Source organism: Nomascus leucogenys, chromosome 19, assembly GCF_006542625.1.
Source record: "Nomascus leucogenys isolate Asia chromosome 19, Asia_NLE_v1, whole genome shotgun sequence".
Taxonomy (NCBI): Eukaryota; Metazoa; Chordata; class Mammalia; order Primates; family Hylobatidae; genus Nomascus; species Nomascus leucogenys.
Window position 1 is genome coordinate 68,953,810 of NC_044399.1, and position 20,290 is coordinate 68,974,099.

Sequence of the window (20,290 nt, forward strand, 5' to 3'; positions counted from 1 at the left end):
TTCAGCACCAGAATTTCAGGCATAGCTGGATCCAGCACTCAAACCCTGCTGTCAGCAATCTGTCACTCTCTAGAGCCATTTACCCATTAGGCCCAACGGGATGACAGCATAGAATCTGTGAGTTTTTCGAAGCTCTAGAAATGTGTCAGAGACTCTCCCAAATAGTGTTTGGCTTCAAAATGTGAAAAAAAAGAAAGAAAATGACAAAGTAGCAAATGTGTCACCATGCGGTTGATCAACTTCCCCCGGCAGCTCTACTGTCCCTGCCCAGCACTGCTCTCTCCTAATTGCCAAGGACAGCAGATGCTTCTTCATTCTCTTCACCTGTGTCCTCTCTGCAGTCATTGACGTCGTTGACCGTCGTCTCCTCCTTGGCATTCTGTCTCCTGCCAGCATCCCTGGCACTCCACTTTCCTCCTACCTCTTAGGCTTGTTTTTTGTTTTTCTCTGATAAATAACGAATGACAAGGGATGAGCCAGGAGAAGGGTTGGGATGCGATTCCCACAGCCTGGATAGTTAAGAGACTGCAGTACTTCCGGGAGGGGCTGGAGTGAGGGATAAAGCATGAGGGTGGAGTTTAGGGAGGGACCAGATCAAGAAGGTTCTGGCAAGTCACACTGAGGAGTTTGGCCATTCTCTTTCAAGTAATAAGGAGCCATTGAAGGTTGTAGCAGGAGTGTAACATAAATAATTTGTGTCTCACTTTTAGAAAGAGACCTTTGGCTGTGGGGTGAAGGACCTCAGGCTATTGTAGTTTCAGGAGAAAGACCATGGTAGTCAGATGAAACAGTGACAGCCATAGGGATGGAAGAAAGTGGAGGATTCATGAGCTATTGACAGGGCTTGGTGCAGTTTAGATGTAACAGGCGAGGGAGAGGGAGGCATTAGGATGACATCGAGGTTGCTGATTCTGAGGCGGGAAACAGAGAAGTCGGCTGAGAGGGGGAAATGATGAGCTTGGTTTGTACCCGTTGAGATGGAGGTGCTTGAGGGACATCTGGCTGGCCATGTCCAGGGGTGGGGGATGGCTGGTGAGTCTGGAGCTTGAGAGAGAGGTCAGGGCTCCCTGCATCAATCCCTCCCCCATCAACACCAGAGGAAGTCTCCTGGGAGGTGTCTCCCTCCAACCCCATAACATTGGTCACATTCGATCAGAATAAAGGACCTCCAGTGACCGTGGGTGACCACAGATGCTTCTTTAGAAAGCAGTCTCACAGCAAAATGCATTCTGGGAGGAGCTTCGAGGACCACAAGGAAGGGGAAGGAAGAGGAGGGGACAGAGCTGTGAGACATTGAGCTTTTCTTTGCAGATCCGAAGAGCACAGTCAAGACCATAGACACCCGTGGAGGCTTCCCCAAGACATCTGCTTCTCTGGGACTGGGAGCCTCGCACAGGACCGTGGGGAGTTGGCTGAAGGACTTGGGGAGCCCAGAAGCTGCCACTGAGACAAGGTAAGTGCTGGCTTGGATGGAGATCGCCAGGCAGGCAGATCTGAGCAGAACAGACAGAGGGGTGGAAAGGAGGGAGCTGGAAGGGGAGCCCCTGAGGGGGCTGAAACGCCCCTGGCTCTTATTTACCCAGGCTCAGGGCTGTCAGGGCCACCTTTCTGAGAAGGGTGACCTCAGACACTGCAGGGTAATTCTGCCAAGTTAAGATTGTTTCAGCCCATTTTCACAAGATGAAAAGACATGGGACCCTGTGAGAAGGACTCTCCTTTCTTCTGGAATCCTGTACATGCCGTTAATAATAGGACTAATAATTGATGCCGGTGCTGCAGAGGACGCCCATTTTCCCATTTGATTCTCACCAGCATTTAGAGGTTAACTGGATAAGTGTTTTAGTGCCATTTTATAAGACAGAAGACTGAGGCTTAGGGAGATGAAGCAACTTGCCAAAGATTGCAGAGTGGGTTAGCAAGGAGCAGACTCAGTGTGAAACATCTGAGTGTCCCCTTTCTGGGACATCATCTGCCCATCACTTTCCTGGGGAATTTGGTGAAAGTCATGCTGGTCTGGCCGATTCTCCCCCTACACACGAATCCAGTATCTTCTATGTGTGCCAGAGTCTGACCAAGGCCTGGTCTCTGTCCTTGAAGAGCTGACTGCCTGCAAAGTGGGTCTGAACACAGCTGCGAGTGACCAACTCAGAACCTCCAGGGTCCTCAGCGAGCCAGGAGGTGTGTGGTGTGTGCAGGATGAAAGAGAGAGACCGCAGGGCGCGGGCTCAGGGAGGGTCCCGTGGAAGGTGGTGCCTGGCTGAGGCTCCAGGGAGGACCTGGTGTGCAAAGAGGAGGCAAGAGGCACCTCAGCAATGGGGAGCAAAGTGTGCAAACCCCCAGAGGCAGGAAAGCAGGTGGGAAAGTCAGGTGTTGGGAGGAGCACAGCTAGAGGGAGTGTGCGGAGCACTCGCAGGCTGGTCCTTTGTTGTTGTTGTTGTTGAGACAGAGTCTCACTCTTTCACCCAGGCTGGAGTGCAGTGGCGTGATCTCAGCTCACTGCAACCTCCGTCTCCTGGGTTCAAGCAATTCTCCTGCCTCAGCCTCCCAAGTAGCTGGGACTACAGGCGCATACCACCACGCCTGGCTAATTTTTTGTATTTTTAGTAGTAATTTTTTGTATTTTCACCATGTTAGCCAGGATGGTCTTGATCTCCTAACCTCGTGATCCGCCCACCTCGGCCTCCCATAGTGCTGGGATTACAGGCATGAGCCACCATGCCCAGCCCGGTCCATTTATTTATTTAGCTGTAAGCAGTTTTCAAATATTATCTCATTTAGTCTCATGACAAGCCTATGAGGTAGGCGTTGTTGTCAGGTCCCCTTTAAGATAGGGAAACTGAGGCACGGAGGTTTAAGCAAGCAGCCCAATTTGCCCTATTGACAGGATTGGAATGCCACCTGCCTGGCCACCATGCCCCGCTGCCTCACACTAGAACCTGCTACAGGCCCTATACTGTCTCCACGCAAGTGCCTCGGCTGACACGGTGGCTGCAGATGCCAAGCTGCAGTCGTCGCCATCTGGTCCCTACTGTATTCAGGCCCCATCAGATCCCACCAAGCTTCCCTGCCCCTGGGAACAATGCTCCCCCACCCCCACCCCACTGGCTCTTTCACATCCAGGTGTTTCCTTCCAGCCAGAAGCAGACACAGCTGAGGAAACAGGCCTGTCCCTGTCCATGGGGGCCAGCCCAGGCAGCAGGACCCTCACCTCCTGGCCCCTTTGGAATCTGAAAAGTAGACCTCATGGGGTCAAGGGCTAAAGGTTGAGGGGGCCCCCTCAGGACCCAGAGCTCTGTCCTCTCACTCCCTTACTGCCTCACTGCCAGCTCACTCACCACATGCTCTGATCCAAAAAAGAAAAAAAAAACACACACACAGCTATGGTGTCTGGCAAGTCTGAGCTGCCCCTGAAACCCTGAGGGCATAAGGCAGCTCTGGCGGGAGAAGAGGGGAGGCAACAGAGGCAGGTGACCCAAGCTCTGCAGGTCCCCTCTCTCTGCCACAGGAGCGGCTGGAGGACAGGAGGCAGACAGAGTGTGGCCCTGGGAAGCTCTGTGTCTTTTCTGCCCAGGCTTTATTCCTGCAGGTATAGGGAGGCCTGGAAGCTCCGCGTCTTTTCTGCCCAGGCTTTATTCCTGCAAGTGTAGGGAGGCCTAGGTGGTGGGTTCTTCTGTCTGAACAGCTTGTCCCAGGAGCCAGCAATGGGGTGCTGGGGGGATGGCGCAACAAGGGACAGTCAGATCTGGAATCTTCATGACAGAAACTCTGAACCTGAGCCAGGCTTCCTCAGATCTTCCTCCAAGCCCTCTTACTTCAGTCTTCTCCTCTATCCAGGAGGTCACCCCTACTTTATCTCACACCAACAACAGGGAGCAGCAGCTGTGAACAGGTGGCCCCATTCACTTCTTTTTGCTGTGTCCATAGAAGGCTTCTATGGTTCTGTGGTCGGTCCTTGGGCTTGTTGTACCCCAAGGGAGTGATGGGCTGTGTGTGTGCACCTGGCCTGCGACTTGTTCAGTGCTGATGTTCTGTGTTTAAGGAAGAATGCTCCCTGAATCCCCATTCACTCATCCCTTTGTTCGTTCATCCATTCTCTGTCTCTGATCTCATCCCTCTGCCAGGAACTGTGAAGGGGCAGGGTGGGGTGCTCACACCTGTAATCCCAGCACTTTGGGAGGCCGAGGCTGCAGATCACAAGGTCAGGAGATTGAGACTATTCTGCCCAACATGGTGAAACCCCATCTCTACTAAAACACATCAAATTAGCTGGGTGTGGTGGTGGGCACCTGTAGTCCCAGCTACTTGGGAGGCTGAGGCAGGAGAATTGCTTGAACCTGGGAGGTGGAGGTTACGGCAAGCTGAGATCGTACCACAGCACTCCAGCCTAGGCGACAGAGCGAAATTCCGTCTCAAAAAAAACCACACACACACACTTGGGGGTTGGGGGAAATAGGGAGATGCTGGTCAAAGGGTATAAAGTTTCCATTAGATGGGAGGAATACGGTTTCTGAGATTCATTGCACAGCAGGGTGACTATAGTTAATAATGGTGTATTGTATATTTCACAATTGCTAAGTGAGTAAATATTTCAAATGTTTTCACCAGGAAAAGGATAGGTATTCAATGGATATGTTAATTAGCCTTATTTCATCACTCCACATTATATACATCTATCATAATATCACTTTGTACCCCATAAATATATGCAATTATAATATATCAATTGACAATAAAATTTAAAAGTTTAAATTTAAATCTATATTTAAATATCTATATATCCATATATCTATATCTAGACACTGCACACCCCTCCCCAACTCTAGAACCCCTCTCTCCCCTTCCCAACTTTATTCTTATGGCACTTATCTTCATCTAATATACGATTTAATTATTCGGTTGATTTTCTGTCCCCTACACACCCACTAGAGTGCAAACTTTCTGAGAGCGGGCATTTTGTGTATTTTAACTTATTGCTACATCCCTGGGACCTGGGACGATATCTGACACATAGAAGGTGCTCAGGAACTATGGAATAAGTGAAACCATGAGTGAATGCCGTGGGCAGTGTAAGTGAGAGGCCACGGTGGGTGGGGGGTGACCACAGGGCATCTCCCAGGTTGTTGGGATTTGTCCCTCAGCCACTTTCCCACTGCCTATTTTGGCTGCCAGGAGTCTTGCTGACTGTGGGCGGAGGTTGGTGTATTGCTGTCCTGTAAGGTTGTATTTTTGTGCTACGGGGGGAGGGAGAGGAATTTTTAGATGAGCCCTGACATGCTCATCTAAAACATGCTCATGACATGGTTGATTGGTCAGTACCTTGCACATGGCCCTTGTGGCATAAAAGCAGCAGTCAAACATTGCAGCCTTAGCTGTCCATGATAGGGCCTGAGAAAGATCGGCCACCCCCAGGTGACAGAGGTAGCTGCCAGGTCAGTGAGGCACAATGTCCTTCTTACCATTGTGTCTCTCTCCGCACTTCCTATGGGACTGCTGTCTTCTTTGCAGTATTCTGAGCATCAAACTAATCTCTGTTTCCTGTGTCATTTATTGTAGCAACCATGCCCAACAGACTTGTTTCTGTCATCCAGCCCAAGAGTAGCTTTGGGACAGTGACCCTGCCTTGTCTTCATATGAGTGCCTGACATTCATTCATTCGAGCATATTTATCGAGGGCCTTCCATGTAGTATTAACAGTGTCAGGTAATGGGGACTCAACAGTGAGCAAAATGGAGCCCCTGCCCATGGGGAGCTTATATTTTAGTGACGGCAGCCAGATGATAAACAAATGCGATAGCGTAGTCCCCTTACCTGCAGGGGACACACTCCAAGACCCCCAGGGGATGCCTCAGACCTCCAATAGGACTGAACCTGGCTGCTGTCAATCAGAACACATTTCTGCTCAGGTCTTGCACCCACACATTTAATGCCATTTCTATCTTAATGAAGCACTTATCAAACACTGTGGCCATAACTTTGCAGTTTCAGATGAGACAGCAAAACTAGCAAAAATTTGTTTTTCCTTCACAATTTCATGGCTAGAAGATTTGCTCTTACCATAGATCTTAGCTACTTCAACATACAATTTTTTTCTTTCCTTGTTAAGATGAGAACTTTCGCCTTTTCACTCACTTCAAGGAAGCACTTTACAGCTTCTCCTTGGCTGACTGACAGCAGCCAGGTTCAGTACTACTGGAGGTCTTAGGCATCCCCTTGGCATATCTAAATTGCCAGCATCACTTCTCTTGCGCCTTGGGGCCATGAGTAAGTAAAATAAGGGTGACTTGAACACAAGCCCTGTGATACCACGACAGTTCATCTGATAACCATGATGGCTAGCAAGTGGCTTACAGTCAGGTAGCACACACCGTGTACACCCACTGAACAAAGGGATGCTTCACATTCCGGGCGGGACAGACCAGAACGGTGAGAGGTTTCATCATGCTCCACAGAACAGTGTGCAATTTAAAATTAAGGAATCATTTCTTTCTAGAATTTTTCATTTAATATTTTTGGACCACAGTAGACCTTGAGCAACTGAAATTGCAGAAAGTGAAACTGCAGATAAGGGAGGATTACTGTATAAGGCATCGGGTGCTAGGGAGAAGTACAGAGATGCACTGTGTTTGTTGAAAGACTTCTATGGGCACTGTGTGGCAACCCTAATGCCTAGCCCATTTCAGACAGTCTGCAATTAACTTTTCTCTTTGTGAACTACAACTTGAACCACAATATAGAACATGGATTGCCATGTCTGCTTTCTTTCTTTCTTTTTTTTTTTTTTTGAGACAGAGTCTCACTCTGTCACCCAGGCTGGAGTGCAGTGGCGTGATCTTGGCTCACTGCAATCTCTGCCTCCCAGATTCAAGCAATTCTCCTGCCTCAGCCTCCCAAGTAGCTGGGACCACAAGTGCGCACCACCACACCTGGGTAATTTTTGTATTTTTAGTAGAGACAGGGTTTCACCATGTTGGCCAGGCTGGTCTTGAACTCCTGACCTCGTGATCCACCTGCCTGGGCCTCCCAAAAATGCTGTGATTACAGGCGTGAGCCACCGTGCCCGGCCCGTGTTTGCTTTCAAGAGCCCAATAGGGAGCATAAATGATGATGTGGATAGGCTGATAGTACTGGTGTGGTGTGCCTGGCACTGCCCCCGGCTTCAGAGTCCCCATTGTGAACTCAGTAGGGACATTGAGGGCCTGGGGAGCACATGGCCCTCCCACAGGGAAGCTGCATGTCAACTCCAGCTAATTGTTGCCACACGGGATCGTGGGTCTGGTGTTGCTAGATCTTCCAGTTACTTCTTTTAAGTAAAAGCTGGAAATCTTGATTTTTAGATGAAATATGACTTTTAAATGTTGGCCACAGATTCAAATTTCCAAATATTGTGGCTTCTCCTGGGGAAGGAAACTGATGGGCCAGAGCAGCGGTCCCCAACCTTTTTGACACCAGGAATCAGTTTCATGGAAGGCAATTTTTCCACGGATGGGGGTTGGTGGGGAGGGGTTTGCTGGTGGGGAAGGGGGCTGGGGCTGGGGATGGATTCGGGATGAAACTGCTCCACCTCAGATCATCAGGTATTAGATTCTCTTAAGAAATGGGCAGCCTGGATCCCTTGCATGCGCACTTCACAATAGGATTCAATCTCCTATGAGAATCTTATGCACACCCCACCCCCTCCCGCCCCAGGAGGCGGAGCTCAGGTGGTCCTGGTGGCTCACCAGCCACTCACCTGCTGCTGTGTCCCTAATTCCTAACAGTCCATGGATCAGTGCCAGTCCACAGCCTGGGGTTTGGGGACTCTTGGGCCAGAGGATAGCTAAGAAGGAGTCTGGCTTTTCACTGCATAGCTATCTGTGCCTTTTAGATTTTTACCATGTGCGTGGTTTTTTTATGTGAAAAGTGAATTTTAAAAATACACGAGACAGAGCACAGTCTCTGAGAGTCTCTTGCATGAGTGTGTGAAATAGGTAGTCTTCTTAAGCATTGTATTAGTCAGGCCACTCCAGAGGAACACAACAAATAGGATAGAGAGAGAGACTGGGAGGTGGGTGGGGGGTGGGTAGAAAACAAAAGGATGTATTAGCAGGGATTGGCTCCTGTGATTGTGGAGGCTGAGAAGTCTGTAATCTGTGGTCTGTAAGCTAGAGGCCCAGGAAAGTCAGTGGTGTAATTCCAGTCTGAGTCCAAAGGCCTGAGAACCAGGGAAGATGACGGCGTCAGTCTCAGTCCAGGTCTGAAGGCTGGAGAACCAAGAGCGCTGATTTGTCCAAGGGCAGAATGGATGTCCCAGCTGAAGCACAGAGAGCACGTCTGCCCTTCCTCCTCCCTCTTGTCCTGTTCAGGCCCTCAGCAGATCACGTGATGCCCACCCACATGGCTGAAGGCAGATCTTGACTCACTCCCTCCATTCAGATGCTCATCTTTCCTGGAAACAGCCTCACGGACACCTCCAGAAATAATGCTTCACCAGCCATCTGGGCTTCCCTTGGCCTGGTCAAGATGACACATAAAATGAACCACCACAAGCATGCTGCGTGCATGGGGCGGTGAGACAGTTTCAGTGTGCTACTGGTGGGCCATGGGTGTGTGAGGTCTGTTCCAGGGGTCTCAGGCAAGTACAACCACCCTGCGGTCATTATGAGGTGACAGACTGGTAGACCACGCAGCCCCAAGGGGCAAGGACTATGTCTCATTCATTCATCTCTAACCTCTCAGGTCTTGTGCAATTTCTGCCCCATGGATTATGTTCTGAAGAGGCTCTTTGATTTACTCAGCAACCTCAGCCAACCAAAACACTGCCAGGAATTCAGAAGACAGCCAGAGGGCCCTCTGAGCAAGTAGAAGTTGCAAGTCCATGGATGGAAGTTTGGTGCTCTTTTCATTGATCAGTTGTCAGGCTTTGTTTCTTCATTTTACATACAAGACAATTGCATGTGCTTATCCGGCTTCCCAGCCTTCAGCAACTTGGCAGTTGGGTGGAGGAGCAGACACAGCCCAGGCAAGGCTGCAGCCAACACAGAAGGCACTTTGTTCAAATCAGAAAGAGGCACCCCTCTGAGTAGACAAATTACAGCAAGTTCCTCTTTGGATGGATGAATTGCAAAACCTCACCTTCCCTGCCTGGGTAAATTACAAAAAGGCCAGCAGAGCGGTGGGCTGGACTGCAGCCTCCACTCACCCACTGAGTGCAGGACACAGTTGGTGCTGCTGAAATGAGGAATCATACATGAGAAATCAAACAGTAACAGCCACTCAATGTAGGATAGGGCTGCCCTCACCTACTGATAGCTCCTACCATCGCCACCGTTTTATGGCACGGTTCATACAATCAGCTTCCATCAAGACTCATTGAGAAAACAGCCAGGTGCCTGGCTCATGCCTCTAATCCCAGCACTTTGGGAGGCCGAGGTGGGTGGATCACCTGAGGTCAGGAGTTCGAGACCAGCCTGGCTAACATGGCGAAACAATGTCTCTACTAAAAATACAAAAATTAGCTGGGCGTGGTGGCAGGTGCCTATAATTCCTAGCCTCAGGGAGGCTGAGGCAAGAGAATCATTTGAACCCAGGAGGCGGAGGTTGCAGTGAGCCGAGATCACGTCACTGCACTCCAGCCTGGGTGACAAGAGCGAAAGTGTCTCAAAAAAAAAAAAAAAAAAAAAGGTTAATTGAGAAAACATTCAGAAAATTCAGAGGCATGGTTTGGTGCTTGAAAGGGCAAGCTTTATTTCCTAAAAAATTCTTCTCATTCCTGAAGCGAAGACACATTTGATGTTGATGCATTTTGAGAATGAGCTGCTTCTATTTCCATTTCCTGTCTACGTGCAAGCTCGTCCCTTGGGGGCTCTTCCCCCACAGTGGTGTGGTCAGCAGCCCCAAAGGACAGGAAATCGACCACAAAGGCCTCCTGTGGGAGGAGCAAGGAAGCAGCACCTGCACAAATATATAGAAATGCTGCATAAATATTTGATGAATGAATGCATGAGTGAATGAAGGAATGAACAAATGAATAGGGAGGCTTTCTGACAGTTACTCGTAAAGTTTCTTACAATTTTACTTTCCTTTTTTTTTTTGAGACAGAGTTTCGCTCTTGTTGCCCAGGCTGGTGTGCAGTGGCGTGATTGCAGCTCACTGCAACCTCTGCCACCCGGATTCAAGCGATTCTCCTGCCTCAGCCTCCTGAGTAGCTGGGATTACAGGCGCCCGCCACCACGCCCAGCTAATTTTTTGTATTTTTAGTAGAGACAGGGTTTCACCATGTTAGCCAGGATGGTCTCGATCTCCTGACCTTGTGATCCGCCCGCCTTGGCCTCCCAATGGAGAATTTTACTTTCAATTAAACATCAGCCCAGAAGCACTCTCCATTTGCCCCAAAAATTCCTGGTATCTTACACTTCTCCTTTAGACTTTATCTGTGAGATTTCTTTTCTTTCGAGGCTGCCCCATGTTCGTTATTAACCCAGGCCGCCCGAGACAGAAGTTTGTGTTCATTTTATTTCACTAAGACAGAGGCGGGGGGCTCTGTGAGGTTTACAGAAGGGAAAGGAAGGCATGCGGAGGTCAGGGGAAGTGGCCACGACCCCACGCCCCAGGTTGAGATCTGGGCTCTAGCCCTGGTTCTATCCTTCGTTGGCCACGTGGCTTTTGCCAATATTCATCAAATGTTTATCTAAAATAGGTATTCATTGTCCACTGCGTGGGTGCTGCCCTAGGTGCTGGACATGCTGCAGTGAAGAAGACATGCCCCGTCCCTGTATTTGCCGAGTTCACATTCTAATGACTAGCCAAGAAAACTAATCATGGCAGAAAAATTTTCCATACTGATAAATGCTATGAATAAAATCAGAGTGTGCTAGAGTGTGACAGGGAGGGCTATTTTGGACAGGATGGTCAGGAAAGGCCTCTGAGGCGGTGACATTGACAGTGAGACCTGAATGTTGAGGGGGAGCCAGCTGTGGGGAAAGTTGGGGGAAGGGTGCTCCAGGCAGGGGCGTGCAAAGGTCCTGAGGTAGGACCAAGTTTGGCAGAACGAGATGCAGCTGGAGAGGTACGCTGGGGCCCATCAGGTGAGCTTGTTGGCAGCGTAGCATCCACTAGAAGATCAAGGAGAAGCCATTGGATATCTTGAATCAGAAAATGGATTATAAGGGGAAAGAACAGAAGCTGGGAGACCCCATGGGGTACTGCCATGATCCATACAAGAGATGATGGTGGCTTGGACCTGGTGGGGCAGTTCAGGTGGAGGTTATAATGGTCATTCTCCACATCCACACAGGTCATAGAGGGGGACCTGGGAACCCCAGCCCATCCCATCTGGAAAGCTCCTCTTGGCTTCCCTCCACCACTGGATGTGGGGTCAGGACCTGAATCTGCCTCATGCCCACCTGCCTGTCTACCCCACACAGTGGCTCTGCTCACACTGTCTTGCCATTTTCAGCTCCTCCCCCTTAGACTGGAAATGCCTCAAACTCAGCCAGAGTCTCATTTTCATGAAATAAAATTTCAGGAAGTTGGAGTTTTCATGTTTGAATTTTCATCATTCATTCCAATTTCAATGCCTACTTTTATTCACAAAAACAGGCCAGGGAGCATTTTTAGACAGAACAGCATGGATGGTTGACACGTTCCTCTCTGTACTGGGGTTTCAAGTCCCTGATCTCCAAGCCCAGCCCTTTATCTACAAGGTGTTGTTCAATAGTCTGACATTCTACCTTGCGCTTTGGCGGGTGTGATCTCACAAAGGACGTGGCTGAGGCTCAGAGAGGCCAGAAATGGACCACACAGGCCAATGGTGGGAGAGCCAGACTCGAACTCAATTCTTCAGACTCACGTCAGTCACGCCCACAGCACAGCATGGATCAGCCTGTTAGTGTAGCAGTCCCTGGAGCCCAGGGAGGGGGAAAGGGGGATTATTTTAATAGTTTTATTGTTGTTGTTTTTATTTTTAAAGTTAAACCCACAGCACGATGTTCTTAAATTGACTGGCGGGCTCCCAGATGTTCATGTAATTACTACTTCCCTGAACATAATATATTAGCTCTCTTCTTTTGTGTGTGCCATCTGTTACACAGTAAAAAATAAGGTCAAATGTACTTAATATTAAGAAATCAGAAAATGTAGAAATGTATTAAAATAAAAGTTACCTGTGACCCCACTGTTTATGGGTAAGTAATATCACTTTTTTTGTAGTTTAGTGTGTATCATTAAAAGGTCAGAGACTGACACACACACAAGTACAGGTGAAACTGGGGAAATCGGAATAAAATGTATCGACATCAACATCCTGGGGTTTTTTGTTTGTTTGTTTTTGAGACGGAGTTTCACTCTTTCACCCAGGCTGGAGTGCAGTCGTAAGATCTCAGCTCACTGCAAACTCCATCTCCCGGGTTCAAGCAATTCTCCTGCCTCAGCCTCCTGAGTAGCTGGGATTACAGGCACCTGCCACCACACCTGGCTAATTTTTATATTTTTATTAGAGATGTGGTTTCACCATGTTGGCCAGCCTGGTCTCGAACTCCTGACCTCAAGTGATCCACCTGCCTCACCCTCCCAAAGTGTTGGGATTATAGGCGTGAGTCACCACGCCTGACCAATATCTTGATTTTGATACAGTAACATTGTTTGCAAGATGTTATCACTGGGGGGAAACTGGGTAAAGGATACCCAGGAACTCTGTGTTATTTCTTGCCACTGCATGGGAATTTACAGTTATCTCAGAATTAAAAGTTTGATTAAAAAAGAGATAAAGACTCCTTTATCTGACACTGCCCTATTTTCTGACCCTGTAGTTTTTGTTTTTATTTTCGTTTCTAGAATGTCATATAAATGGAACCACACGGCATGCAGGATTTAGAGCCTGGCTGCCTTTACTCAGCATAATGTCACTGAGATTCACGCGTGTTGTTGCACGTAGTTCTCTTTTTAATGCCAAGTATTCCGCTGTGTGGGTGTATCACAGTTTGCTCATCCACGCACCCACTGAAGGCATTTGTGTTGTTTCCAGTTTGGGCCCATTCCGAATAGAGCTGCTATATATATCCATGAGCAGGTGTTCGTGTGAACATAAGTTTTTATTTCTCTGGAGGAAACAGCTAGGGATTACAGGATCATACAGTAAGTGATGCTAACTTCATGAGAAATTGTCAAACTGTTTTCCAGAACGGCTGTGCCATTTTGCATTCTCACCAGTAACGTATGAGAATTCCAATTCTTCCTGACGGGTTGATGGGTGCAGCAAACCACCATGGCACGTGTATACCTATGTAACAAACCTGCACGTTCTGCACATGTATCCTAGAACTTAAAGTATAATTTAAAAAAAAGAGAGAGAATTTCAGTTCTTCCATGTGCTCTCCAGCACTTTCGATTGCTCATTTTAAAATCTTAGTCATTCTAATAGGCATATAGTGAGATTTCACGGTATTCATCTGCCTTTCCCAAACTGCTGATAGCATTGGACTTTTTTTATGTGTTTATTTGCCATCCACATATCTTTTTTAGTAAAGTATTTATTTAGATCTTTTGCCCATTTGGGGAGTATTATTTGTTTTCTTACTGTTGAATTTTGGGAGTTATTTATTTATCCTAGATTTTTTTTTTTTTTTTTTTTGTCAGACGTGATTTGCAAATATTTTCTCTAGGTCTATACTTTGTTTCTTCACTTTATTTTATTATTTTATTTTATTTTATTTTGTTGTTTTGTTTTGTTTTGTTTCTGAGATGCAGTCTCGCTCTGTCACTCAGGCTGGAGTGCAGCGGCACGATCTCAGCTCACTGCAACCTCTGCTGCCCAGGTTCAAGTGATTCTCCTGCCTCAGCCTCCTGAGTAAATGGGATTACAAGCGTGCGCCACCACAGCCAACTAATTTTTGTATTTTTAGTAGAGATGGGGTTTCACTATATTCGCCAGTCTTGTCTTGAACTCCTGACCTCAGGTGATCCACCCACCTTGGCCTCCCAAAATGTTGGGATTACAGGTGTAAGCCACTGTGCCCGGCCTGTTTTTTCATTTTGTTAAAGGTATCTATCATAAAACCAAAGTTTTAAATTTCGATGAAGTCTAATTTGTCATTTTTTTTCTCTTATGGATCATGCTTTGGTATTGTATCTAAAAACTTTTTCCTTAACATGAGGTTACAAGGATTTTTCCTATGCTTTCTTCTAAAAGTTTATTGTTTTGAATTTTACATTCAAATCTATGTCCACTTTTAGTTCATTTTTGTGTAAGGTCTGGAATTTACATCAAGGTTTTGCTTCTTGCTTTGCATATTGATGATCAATTGTTCCATCACCATTTGTTGAAAAGACTCCTTTCTCCATTGACTTGCCTTTACAACTTTATCAAAAATCAATTAGCCATATCTGTGTGGGCCTGCTTCTGAACTCTTCGTTCTGTTCCATTGATTTATGTGTCTAGCCCTTCACTAATAACTTTATAGTAATTCTTAAAATAAGGAGTGCGAAGCTGAGCGTGGTGGCGCGTGCCTGTAGTCCCAGCTACTCGAGAGGCTGAGGCAGGAGAATTGCTTGAACCCAGGAGGTGGAGGTTGCAGTGAGCCGAGATCATGCCATTGCACTCCAGCCTGGTGACAGAGCAAGACTCCATTGAAAAAATAAAATAAAATAAAAATAAAGGAGTGTGAGTCTTCAGGCATTATTCATTTTCAAAACTGTTTGGCTAATCCAATTCCTCTGCCTTTCCCTATAAACTTTAGAATTGACTTATATGTATCTACAAAAAAAAAATCCTGCTGGTATTTTTATTGAAATTACCTTAAATATGTAAATCATTTTGGAGAGAATTTACTTCTTTTTTTTTTTTAGACGGAGTCTCTCTCTGTCACCAGGCTGGAGTACAGTGGCATGATCTCAGATCACTGCAACCTCCGCCTCCTGGATTCAAACGATTCTCCTGCCTCAGCCTCCTGAGTAGCTGGGACTACAGGCGCATGCCACCACACCCAGCTAATTTTTTCTATTTTTAGTACAGACAGGGTTTCACCATGTTAGCCAGGATGGTCTTGATCTCCTGACCTCGTGATCCGCCCCCCTTGGCCTCCTAAAATGCTGGGATTACAGACGTGAGCCACTGCGCCTGGCCGAGAATTGACATCTTAACTATACTGGGTCTTCCAAACAATAAACACAGTATTTCTTTCCATTTATTTAGGTCTTCTCTGATTTATCTAATCAGCATTTCATAGTTTTCATCGTATGGCTCCTGCACATTTTGTTAGATTTATCTCTAAAGATTTATTTATTTACTTATTATTATTATTATTATTGAGATGGAGTCTCGCTCTGTTGCCCAGGCTGGAGTGCAGTGGCGCAATCTCAGCTCACTGCAAGCTCCACCTCCCGGGTTCACGCCATTCTCCTGCCTCAGCCTCCCCAGGACCTGAGACTACAGGCGCCCGCCACCACCCCCGGCTAATTGTTTGTATTTTTAGTAGAGACTGGGTTTCACCATGTTAGCCAGGATGGTCTCCATCTCCTGACCTCGTAATCTGCCCACCTCGGCTTCCCAAAGTGCTGGGATTACAGGCGTGAGCCACTGGGCCCCTCCTCAATATTTATTAAAAAAAAAAAATTTGAAGCTATTGTAAATGGTATTGTATCTTCCAAATTCAGCCAATACAGATGTACACCGTAATTTTATAACTGCATAGTATTTTGTTGCACAGATTAATTTATTTACTTGGTACTCTATAATTGTGCCTTTATTTTTTTTTTTCTGGTTTTTCGCTATTGTTAACAATGTTTTAATGAATGTTGTTGTACATATCGTTTATCCATTTGTCCAATATTTCCCTTCGGATAGGTTTTTAAAAGTGGAATTGCTTAGACAAAAAAGTATGAATATTTTGAATTTTGATAAATATTGTCCAGCAATCGCCCAGAAAGGCTATACTAATTTCTCTTCTCACCAACTATATATGACTGGAAATTTTCTCATATCCTATCCTTGCCAATACTGAATGTCATTATCTTTTGTCGTAATCTTTGCCACTCTCTCTCTTTTTTTTTTTTTTTTTGAGACGGAGTCTCCCTCTGTCACCCAGGCTGGGGTGCAGTAGCGACATCTTGACTCACTGCAACCTCCACCTCCCAGGTTCAAGTGATTCTCTTACCTCAGCCTCCTGAGTAGCTGGGTTCACAGGCACACGCCACCACACCTGGCTAATTTTTTTATTTTTTAGTAGAGACAGGGTTTCACCATGTTGGTCAGGCTGGTCTCGAACTCTTGACCTCATGATCCGCCCACCTCGGCCTCCCCAAGTGCTGGGATTACAGGTGTGAGCCACTGCACCCGGCCTGCCACTCTCATTTTAATATTTATTTCTATGATTGTCAGTAGGCTTAAATTGTAGTACATTATAATTACAATCTGTTGCTGAATTCAATGAGTTGATAACTATTTTTAAATGTTATATCGATATTTGTATGTGAGCATGGTCTATTTTGCTATTTTGGTAAAATATGGATATGTAAAATTTACCATCTTAACCATTTTTAAGTATATAATTCAATGGCATTAAGAACATTCACAATATTGAGCAACTATTACTGCTATCCATTTCCAGAACCTTCTCATCATTCCAAACAGAGACTCTGTACCCATTAAACAGTAACTTCCTTTTCATCCCTTCCCCAGTCCCTGGTAACCTCTGTCATACTTGCTGTCTCTGCCTCTGTGAATTTGCCTATTCTAGGTATCTCGTGTAAGTGGAATTATACAATATTTGTCCTTTTATGACTGACTTACTTCACTCAGCATAATGTTCTCAAGGTTCATCCATGATGCAGCATATATCTGAATTTCATTCCTTTTTAAGGCTGAATAACTTTCCACTCTATGTATACATCATATTTTGTTTATCTGTTCATTGCTTCTCTGTTGATGAACCTTTGAGTTGCTTCTACCATTTTGCTGTTTTGAATAATGCTTCTATTAATATTGGTGTGCAAGTATCTGTTTGAGTTCCTGTTTTCAATTCGTTTGGGTATTTACCTAAAAGTGAAATTGCTAGATCATGTGATAATTCTATGCTTGACTTTTTGAAGAACATGCCATACCATTTTCCACAGCAGCGACGCCATTTTGAATTCCCACCAGCAATGCACCACATCCTCCCAGAGTCTGCGCCCCAGAGCAATAAACTCAATGACTGGGAAGCAGGGGGACTCCAAACAAATCCAGTTTCTCCACATCCTTGCCAATGCTTGTTATTTAGTGGTTTTTTTGTTTGATTGGTTTTGTTTTGTTTTGTTTTGTTTTGAGACGGAGTCTTGCTCTGTCCCCCAGGCTGGAGTGCAGTGGCACGATCTCGGCTGACTGCAAGCTCCGCCTTCCGGGTTCACGCCATACTCCTGCCTCAGCCTCCGGAGTAGCTGGGACTACAGGCGCCCGCCACCACGCCCGGCTAATTTTTTGTATTTTTAGTAGAGACAGGGTTTCACCGTGTTAGCCAGGATGATCTCCATCTCCTGACCTCGTGATCCGCCCGCCTCGGCCTCCCAAGATGCTGGGATTACAGGCGTGAACCATCTTGCCCGGCCGGTTTTTTTTTTTTTTTTTTTTTTTTTCTGTCTATCTAAGATGATCATTCCAATGGGTGTGAAGTGCGTGATCTATTTTTTTTTTAACTACCTTTATTAGATTTTTGTATCAAGGTGAAGCTGGCCTTGTCCAATAAACTGAGAATCTTCTCTTCTTTCTCCATGCTTTGGAGCAGATTAAATAACATAGATATTTTCTTTGTAGGTTTGAAAAAACTTATCAGAAGAACCATCTGAGCCAGATATCACTCTCTTAGAGCTAGTTCTTTGACAACTGTCTCTATTTCCTCACTGGTTACAAATATAAGCAGTTTTTCTAACTCTTCTAGAGCCTTTTGAGTCATTTTTATTTTCCTAGAAAACCATGTGCGACACAGGGGACTCAGATTTTCTTTTTTGGTATAAAGAAATATATATATATGACATTTATCATTTCTAATATTGTCTCTTCGTTATCTCTTTTTAGATTAGCTTTCCCAATTATACGTTTGTTTGTTTGCTTGTTTTCTCTCCAAAAACAATCTCTTGGATTTGTTTGGAGTTCCTCTGCGTTCTAGTTTTTGGGTTTATCGCTCTGGGGAGCAGACTCTGGGAGGACCTCCCACTGGGTTCACAGTGGGGCAGACAGGTCATGCTTAAGGGAGGGCTCTAGAGCCAGACAGTCCGAGTTCAAGTCCTCATTCCTTGCTTACTAGCTATTTAACTCTGAATAGTTATTTAGCCTCTCTGTGTTTCAGTTTCCCCATCTGTAGAACTGGGGAGGGGGGAGAGATAGAACCTGCCTCATAAGCTTAATATTAATATTAAAAAATTGGCATTTCTTAAGTGCTTAGAAGAGTGATGCTTGGCACATAGTAAGCACTATGTAAGTTTTCTCTTTTTTCTTTCTTTCTTTTTTTTTTTTTTTTTTTGAGCCAGTCTCACCCTCACCCAGGCTGGAGTGCAATGGCACCATCTCAGCTCACTGCAACCTCCGCCTCCCAGGTTCAGGCGATTCTCCTGCCTCAGCCTCCTGAGTAGCTGGAATTACAGGCAGCTGCCACCATGCCCAGCTAATTTTTTGTATTTTTAGTAGAGACGGGGTTTCAACATGTTTGTTGGTCCGGTCTCGAACTCCTGACCTCAAGTGATCCACCCGCCTTGGCCTCCCAACGTGCTGGGATTACAGGCATGAGCCACTGCACCCAGTCATAAGTTTTCTTAAATACATCTAGACTTCCCCCCAGTGTGCTGGAAGCCTAGGTCCCCTAGGAGCTTCTCCATTTCCCAAGGTGCTTTCTGCACCTTCCCACTGCTTCCACTAATTAACTGCCTCTTATTTTGCAGAACCACCTCTGTGCAGAAAAGCAACCACCTTGTTCTCTATTCTGCTGCCCGAGACAACCACATCCTCCTCCTTCTACACCCAAAGGCTCCCATGGAGAGCTCAGGTCAGTGTGGTGGGGGGAAAGGGGTCTAGTGAGCCTGCTGCCGAGTGGGGAAGGCACTTCTCATGGGTGAGGATGCCTCTAGGGCTGGCAGGACCCCCTGCAGGTAGACAGGCTGCAAGACCCCAGTTCAGGGATCCTGCCTAAATGTAAGAACATCTTGAGAGTTGGACATCTACACACTTGCACAAGGCTCCAACTGCTCACTGGACACTGAGCTTGACAATGGGAATAATGACAAGAATAGCCAAGATTTATTGCCAAATACTTGTGACTATTTAACAAAAGCCTGTATAGCACTTACAATGGATTGAGGAGGGATAAAAACACTTGACAAATATTAACTCATTTAGTCTTGGTTAACCTCCTAAGATAGGTATTATTACTCTTGTTTTACAGAAGGGGAAATGGAGGCATGCCAGAGGCAGGTACTTTTCCCCCAGTCACATAGCTATTGAGTGGTCAAATCGGGAGTGGAACCCAAAAATCTAGCTCCAGTGTCTAGGCTTAATGATTTCAATGTGGATTGCCTCGCACAAATGCCAGAAGGATTCTGTGAGGTGGGGCTAGCACGATGAATATCCTTATCTTTCTGAGAGGGAAACTGAGGCTCGGGGAGGTTACATAATTTGCTCAAAGCCACACAGCTAGTAAGTGGCACAGCCAGAACTGGGGCCTAATCTGGCTGATTTCAAAGCCTAGACTCTTCACCCTATGTCAACTTGGGACAACAGGGAAAGATGACCAACCCCTACCAAGATGTGCATCATCTGTTGGTCACCCGGAAAGTCAAAGATCACACCTTAGGCCACCAAGCCGAGACTCTAATTCCCCTAAAGATCCCTTTCCTGAGGAAGGGAAGGGCACCCCCTAGGCAGGGTTAGCTGCTCAGTTGCTAATATTCCTATGGCATAAATTATTTTGACTTCCATCCATCCATCCATCCATCCATCCATCCATCCATCCATCCATCCTCAGAGAGCCTCGTCCAATCAGAAGTAGCTCCACGGAGTCAGGCAACCCCAGTGAATCCTGGTGTTACAATATTCTGGGTCATCTGTAACCAGCTGGGGTTTGGGGCGGGAGGCTCGGGATGGGGAAGCTCTGTGAAAATCTCCCAAATACAGTCAGGCACTGCATATTGGCAATGTTTTGGTCAAGGACGAGCCTTATAAACAGCAGCGGTCCCATAAGAGAGTACTATATTTTTACCGTACCTTTTCTATGTTTAGATATGTTTAGACACACAGATACCATTGTGTGACAACTGCCTACAGTGCTCAGTGCAGTCACACACTGTGTAGGTT

General features: G+C 46.3%; 1 protein-coding gene across 1 annotated transcript in view; it reads left to right on the forward strand.

The window, feature by feature from the left end:
- Positions 1-1,313: 1,313 nt before the first annotated feature.
- Positions 1,314-20,290, forward strand: part of PIK3R6 (phosphoinositide-3-kinase regulatory subunit 6) — a 65,056-nt gene continuing 46,079 nt past the window's right edge. Inside the window, exons 1-2 of the mRNA XM_030799873.1 lie at positions 1,314-1,453; positions 18,883-18,986. Of these exons, the coding sequence (XP_030655733.1) occupies positions 18,974-18,986 (13 nt within the window). The 5' untranslated portion in view covers positions 1,314-1,453; positions 18,883-18,973. The remainder of the gene's footprint in view (positions 1,454-18,882; positions 18,987-20,290) is intronic.